Raw genomic sequence first — 8,069 nt, 5'->3', positions numbered from 1 at the left:
TCAGTCAAGATTGCTATCTCTGCCTTCTCCCAATCAATTGCCGTTCTAAACTGTTTGCTTCTGGTGTCATTTCCTTTCCTGTTTGTTAGGAGTCTGGTTTATGATCTGCCTTTTGACGTTTCCTTTCTCAGTCACTAAATTCTCTCCTTATGGTGTACAAATTGCTGGTTAATGCTCGCATCTTCCATTCTACCTTCCTTGTAATTGTCTAGAGGATGTATCTTACTGACATCTTCATTAAAGCTGCCGCACACTACGTCTTTTTCTCCTTTTGGCCATGATATACTAGGTTTCTTTGAAAAATTGTTTTGAATGAAATATGGATATAACGAACAGTATTCAAGCTCAAAGGTCCATTCAAACAATAGAAATCAGGAACAGAACAAACACGGACCTGTAAAACATCGGATTGCCATGGGGGAGTGAGCATTCCCTGCCGTCCGGTCACTTCCGCCATGTGCTCCTTATGATCGGGGAAAAAAACGAAAAAATCCGTAGACAGTTCAGTGTATAAATAATGGCCTAACAATTAGTATGAAAAACGTCAGTCAGCATTTGACTTAATGATAGATTGTATTTGCTGATAAGGTCATTGTATCGACCATAAAACGTACGAAATGATGACTTTAAACGAGATTGTTGATATTCTTGTTTCATCAACTTGTTTGTCAATAGCATACCCTTCTGTATTGAATCAACTGAGAGACATAAACCTCATTTGCAGGTGATAAGGGTATATTGCTACATAAGTAAGGGAAGTTGACGATTTAAAGTTGAAGGCATCTAGTTTATCATAAAGCTTGGTTGTTAGGTTACCATTTGTTTGTTTTTTTCTAGCAAAATATCCAAATATGAAATAAATGTGTCAGACTCTGTGGTATCTTTTATTTCAAGCTCACTGGGATATATCCAGTTATTATATGCAGAAACTATTGTTAATTGATAATACGTTGTCGATAGCCACAGCTAGTGTTTTCTTCTTATATATAAGATTTTGAATAAATTCTTCTTCATATGAATACAAAAATAGGTCTGCTAATAACGGGGCACAATTGGTACCCATGGGAATCCAGACAGATTGTTGGAAGACCTGGTCTCCAAAATCTACATAGATATTGTCAACCAGAAACTCAAGCATCTTTTTAATATCAACTTCAGAGTACTTGTGTGTACAATCAGAATTCTTTTTTCACAAAATAATTTTGCAGGTGACCAATGACAAGGTAATAAATTTATGAGTTCCATTTTTATTGAAAAAGGAGCTGTCAATGATGTCTGGACTTTAATTCATCATGGGGAATGGTTATATAAATTGTTGAAAAGTCGTACGTTTTAATTTTGGTAAAATTTTGTGATTTCAAATTTTCTAAAAGTTCTTAGGAGTTTTTAAGTATCCACATCTGATTTACACATCTTCTCGAATATATTGTTGTACAGTACTCTTGAAGTTTTTCCTTCACTGCTGTTAACATTTTAGTGAGGAGTAAAGAAAGAAGTTGTAGAACATTTACTGGAACCCACTATGTATCTTTGTTTTTAATGGATTTTATGAAGTTCAGGAATTCCGTATATAGGTATGGTAATTCAAATTCATTTTGATTGTTGGGAATATTAAAAATATTTAAAACTGACCTATGATTTTGAAGAATGTCCTCCTTATAAAGGGAGCTATGGGTATAAGTTGTATTACCAGAATTAAATCCCAGTTCCTCTAAAATGCAATTAAAATAATAAGCCTTACAAACAAAGACAATGTTGTTACCTGCTTTGTCATCAGGGACCAGTAAAAACTGATCGGGTAGTCTCTCTAACTCTCTGAATTATTGAACACAGAAGCACAGATGGTTTTCATATTGCCTCTCAATCGATTAATGCGAGATTGCAACATTCATTTGATACTTTTAATCCATTCTGACAAAGTGTCAAGGTACTCTTTTTTCATGTTTGGCCCATCGCCTGGCGTAATCTTCCACAGAATTCATAATATTTATGAAATTATATATGACGCCAGTTGAAAGATCGCGGTTCCCTAAATTTTTAAATAATTTTTTTAAACTTTTAAACTTTTTAAAATAAGTGATTTAAGATCCTCATAGTTATTTTATTAACTATATTTACGTTACCAGTAATAACGTGTCCAGCAGGACTATAGTTGCAGGATGAAGAAGAACATGAACACGTTGGAGGATTATGTTTCAGGTGTTCGATATCTAGACCCTGAAGAGTTTTCTTGTAATTAAAAAGTTTGGAAGCAATAGTCAATATTATATTAACGGCGTCAATTCCTTTGAAGGACTATTAAATTTTAAGGAAAAACGAGTTGTTGTAGCAATATTTCCTTCCGTAAAATGTGGCGGTTCAAAAAGCCTATGATTTGCAATACCCATAATCACAGATTGGAGCCGGTATTCTGGTGAAAAATCCAAAATAGGGACTTTCCCTGACTTTTTCAAATAGACTATTCAAATGTTTCAAAGGGACAGTGTAAAGTTTGGTGAGAATGTGATGAAGACCTAATTGTTTATTTAGTTATTAGTGAATCAAAGGAGACATCGTGTATAATAGGTTTATTTTAACTGATGTTCATGACAACGCTTGCGTCTCTGTGTATTGTTTAAAAGCCCCATCACATTTACATTGCTACATTGTAGACTGAAAAGATTCCTTACACTATCGACATTGTCACTGCATCCATGTGGAAAGGCCGTGTCTAGTTTTCTAATCCAATATTCTTCTCGTTGTCTACGGAAAGGTGTGCTCAGTAATGGGCTATTAGTATGATGGTAAATCTTTTTTCTAGAATTCTAACATTCATTGATAAAATACAATGATCAGGTAAAATAAAGTACTTGTGGAGAAGCTGTTGGCCCCCATAGTTAATTTGAAATCTATGCCCCTACATTCTTCTATTAAGTGAACTCTTGGTTTCACCAACATAAATAAGCCCACAAAGATTACATTCTATTCCGTAGACAACATTAGAAGATTTGCAGTTCAGATTTTCCGAAGTTTTGGTATAGAAACTCTGTCCAGTAAGATTACTAGTAAAAGAAGTGTTAGTAATCAAAACATCACAGGTGTTACAGTTTTTCACAGAACATTTTGAAATAGAAGACCTGGGATTCTGAAGAGGGATCTCAAATATATCTTTAATAGAAACTTTACAGTTCCTTCAATTTCTTTTTGCATATAATAAGCCAAATCATGTAAATGTGCAAAAAGGTTTCGGAACTTGGATCTCTGTCTTGGGTCTCCCAAGAGGTTCATACCGGTATAGTTCCTTATGAAAGTTTCAGGCACGTAGTATCAGGGGGAGCTGTCCACCCCTTTTTTCCAAACACGACTTTTCACAGTTGAAAATGTTCATTGAAAGTCTGGTCGCCCCTTTTTGTTGTGGTATAGTTAAATCATAGTAATGTGTTTATGTATTAATAAAATTTGGTTGTGAAAAAAAGAACCTAACAAGCCCCCCTCCCTTTTATCCCCAACCCCCGAAATAAGATTTTGGATATAATTAATAGTTGAGACAGACCTTTGTCGTAAGATAGTCTTAAGAAAGCTGCCCCAAGCTAATAAATTTCTTTGCTAGGAGGACTGCTTAGTGAGATATTAAACCTGTCGATGAGATATTGGACCGCTATGACGTTTCTAAGGTCACACTGAAGGCAGGATCTGCCATCTCTTATCAATTATCGCAAACATGGAAGCCAGCGCAAGATATGTCAAAATAAAAAGTAAAAGGTATAACAAAACATTCATTGACTGTACTACGTGTTCTCACAGGGACGTATATACTAAGGAGATGGGTGAACATAGCGTGCAGAAAGCCTATAGCTTCAGGTATATAAAAATCATGTTCAGTTTGTGAATTTAGTGTTTAGAGTAAAGTTCTCATTATTGAAATTTATGAAATTATGATAAACAAAACTTTTCTGAGGAAAATTTTCTCGGCAAAATTTATTCTTTTATTAAAAAAATTAATGTATTCGTGGGTTCGAACCCTAGCAATAAAAATCCTGTCTGAGTGAGTATTATTTTCTTTCGAGACTTGCACGCTAACCACTAGACTACACAAGTCCTGATGAATAGTGGCATTTAAATCATGTTTGTGATATGACCCTTGACTTAATGGACTTCAAGTATTTCTCGAAAAGATGCGAATGTTATGTCATAAATGTATATTTTTAAGGTATAGTGGGCCATTGCTCCATATTTTTGGTAACCAAAAAATGTATATTTTTATGCAAACTTTGAGGATTAACTTTCAAAAAGGTGGAGCGAAGACCCACTCATATCGAAAAATAGTATTATAGTATGAGAAAATGACTCTTTTTGCCTGCTTTAGTGTGCGTCTAATGTTTCACAGGCAAATAATTTCAATCTTTGAGGGATTTTTGCAAATTATAGAGATTTTACAAAAAGTATATTTTAATGTTAGACGAAATATCAAGGAAAATTTTGATATAATTGAAATTTAATTTTTCATCTTCATGTTTGTCACACTATAGGCCTATCGCTCGTCATGTTCACCCATCTCCTTAGTATCTCGGGAAAATGCGCTTTGTGGACCCCTCGAACCATACTGTTTGCCTTCGGTCTAACTGTCTCGGACAAACAGTTTGGTCATTGGGTCCGACAAAACGCATATTGCCCTCAAACCCAGTGAATAAAAGTAAAGTACTATTTCTTTTGACTAAATGTTCAAGATGATGAAGGAACCACGCGTTCTTCCAAGGGGAGATAATTACGAATAAGTGAAAAATTAATAGAATCTTTTAAAAATCTTATCACGAACCACTGAGCCAAAAAAGTTGAAACTTATGAGGAACCATCGTCAATAGAATAGAAGATAAACGTACAGGGTAAAATCTTGAAAATCTACACAGCCATGATTAGTCATATTTTTATGCTCAGTATTGTAGATTCAGGTTTATTCAAATAATGACCCCCCACTTCCCCAGACTACTTTTATGTTTAAACTTCAATAATGACTGATATTTGCTTTTTCCTAGCCAAAGTTCTGAGGTGAACGATGTGGCCCATGGGCCTCTTGTTTTGTATATACCATATTTTGTCCAATATCAATCCTTTGTTACGTACAAACAATGGCAAGTGATTCTCTATTGATAAGGCACCATCGGCTCGTGGCGCAGTGGTTAGAGGGTCTGCTCTAGAGTCGAGGAGTAAGGAGTTGATCCTTACGTCGCGGGTTCGAATCCACCGTGGGACGTGGAGACCGGTCCTACGGATGAGACCGTATAAACCGAGGTCCCGTGTCGCAGTAGGTGTTGGTACGAAAAAGATCCCTCACTGCTCAATGGCCCCCAGTACCGAGTATAGGTATAAAATTGCAGCCCTCCATCGACAAGTGGTGGCGTCTCCATATGAGTGAAAAATTCTCGAGAGGGACGTTAAACAACAAACATAAACAAACAAAACCATCTACCACTGTATTGTCTCGTGATAGATTCATTGAATCCAGAGGGGCGTTCTGGGGGTTGGACCCCCCTTTATTTTTTGCCTTGTAGAGAGAGAAAGAGAGAGAGAGAGAGAATATTTTCTGGAATAGATATTTTTATACGTCAAGTACATTTTGAATATAAACATAATTCAAAATAGCTCCACCGGCCTCTCTGCTCATATTTCACTTATTATTGACAGAGTCTCACATATTTCCTTTCTACCATTTACATTCACCATTGCTCCCTTTCAACGTTTTTATTCATAAGTGAACGGTATAAAATATTATACTTATTTCAATATATTATAAGTAACATGCGAGGTTCAGTATATTTGAAATCAGATTCCGGCGATGTTTGACTACATACTATTTTCGTATTATCGTATGAAGGAAGTAACTTTAAAAAGTATTAAAGAGAGTATGGATAATATCACAGTAAACTAATCATTTGTTTTCCTGGCGGGTAAGGTTTTCAGGAAAATCCAGTAAAAACAATATATGTTTGTGAAACACTGATGTCCCCGTATGGCAGCTTATGGCCAAGGTTAAAGTTTCTCAAATGCAAGTCAAACTCCATGCAGGTCAAGAGATAAAAAATGTTGATACCCAAAGAAAGGTCTTGTCTCGAGGAATATACCTGTGAAATATGAAAGCCCTAATAAAAACAGTTGAAAAGTTATGGCGAAGGTTTAAGTTTTTTCAAAGTAAGTAAAACGGAAAGGTCAAGGTCAAATGGTGCCCAAGGGAGGTCTTGTCACAAGTGATACACATGATCGTGAAATGTGAAAGCCCTAGAACCAAACCTTCAATTATTATGGCTAAAGTTAATTTTTTTTAAAAGTTGGTCAAACTCCAAGGTCAAGGTCATTGCCAAAATTGTTGGTATCCAAAGGAAGGTCTTGTCACAAGGAATACACATGTCAAGTATAAAAGCCGTAACACCAATTGTTCAAAAGTTATGGCCAAGGTTAAAGTTTTTCAAAAGTAGGTCAAACTCCAAGATCAAGGTCAAAGGCTCAAAGTTGTTGGTATCTAAAGGAAAGTCTTCTCACAAGGAATGCATTTGTGAAGTATGAAAACCTTAGCACTAACTGTTCAAAACTTATGGCCAAGATTAAAATTTATCAAAATTAAAAAATTATTTACCAAGGCCTATGACGATTTTTCTCTCTCTGTTTGTGTGAATCTATGTTGGGGTGGGGGGGGGTGTATGTTCGTTCGCCCTTGACGCCGTTCGCCCTAAAACTTGTTCGCACAGGGTCCGTTCGCCTTATTTTTATTGCAGAAAGTTGAATAATGAACCAATGGATTTTTTAATAAATTATATGTACGCTGGTACAACAGACGTATGCCATGTATGCATGTGGTCACACTATAAATACCAGTCCTATCAAAGACCCGACAGACCAACAGAAATTAACGTCTCAGTCCTTTAATTGTTTTCAAAACATAACGCAGATTGTATGATCCCCTAAATTACAGTGACGTTATTAAGTATAATTAAACCAATTTAGCATGGTAAAGAGCATAAATATCAAACTTGAATTATTTAATTAAGATTACGGTAAATAAAAAAGAAAACTGTAGCAACATTTGGAAAAAAACACCAAGTCGTAAAATATTGAATAAAATTAATAATAAATGTTGATATTTACTACATGTATATATACATGTACTGTATATATAATAGGGCGAACAAGAATAATGGCGAACGAACCCTGCGCGAACGGACTCATGCGAACAGGTAGATAGGGCGAACGAACCTGATATCTTGGGGGGGGGGGGGATCCTGGATCCGCTCTGAGATTAGCATGAAAATTTGTCTTTTGTATGAAAAAAAGTGCTTTTAGATGGATATTCACTAGATCTGTACTTTTAATTTGAACGGATCCTTGGAATATAACGTTTTTTCCCTTTTCGTGAAAAATTTCGACAGTAGCAAAGGAACGAACGATAACTCTGCGTAAGCGATTGCTTCTGGCGCCGCGATTTCATAATTTAACGCTGGGATTTTTAATCACAAAACCAGAGATGTAATTAAAACACACACATCAATTTATTAAACAATATTACTCATATAGAATACAGAAATTTTTGCCGAGAAAGTCCTTCATAAAACAGTTTACACAGTTACCAAGCAACAGTTTCATTATCTAAATCTGTCTGATGTTATAAGCGGTCGCACCGACTCTACGCAGGCGTAGTGTGTGTTTTGGTGCATTTTGGGATCGGTACGCCATCTTTCCTGTTACAAATATAAACATAGCACGATAGTAGTCTGATTGAATGCTGTGTCAATAATTTAACTCGAAGTAATAGCACAAGCAAGAGCAGAAGAAGTAACTAGTATAAAACGCGAAGTTAATCGACAAAAGCACCACAAAGAGCAGTATTCTATAACCTGACACCATTGCATTTACTCTTAAGACTGTAGACAGAAGCATGACAATTTTTGACACATAGCAGATATGACCATGTTAGGAAGATATGTTAGAAGACAAGTGCCTCTTGAAATGTAAGTAATCAATCAATTAAAATTTGAATAAGGATAAGTCTAATTTATTATTTTAAATACATTTGGACATACTTTTTCATTCAAGTGTTGAAC

The 8,069-nt window shown here is 35.6% G+C and overlaps 1 protein-coding gene across 1 annotated transcript in view; it reads left to right on the top strand.

Moving 5' to 3' along the window:
- Positions 1 to 7,696: 7,696 nt before the first annotated feature.
- Positions 7,697 to 8,069, top strand: part of LOC133199460 (protein FAM149B1-like) — a 46,456-nt gene continuing 46,083 nt past the window's right edge. Inside the window, exon 1 of the mRNA XM_061335263.1 lies at positions 7,697 to 7,976. Within this exon, the coding sequence (XP_061191247.1) occupies positions 7,930 to 7,976 (47 nt within the window). The 5' untranslated portion in view covers positions 7,697 to 7,929. The remainder of the gene's footprint in view (positions 7,977 to 8,069) is intronic.

The sequence above is a fragment of the Saccostrea echinata genome, unplaced genomic scaffold, assembly GCF_033153115.1.
Source record: "Saccostrea echinata isolate AGI-Se365-2 ecotype Australia unplaced genomic scaffold, CSIRO_AGI_Sech_v1 ptg000034l, whole genome shotgun sequence".
NCBI lineage: Eukaryota > Metazoa > Mollusca > Bivalvia > Ostreida > Ostreidae > Saccostrea > Saccostrea echinata.
Note: the sequence above shows the minus strand (reverse complement) of the source record. Positions and strands in the feature narration are given on the sequence as shown.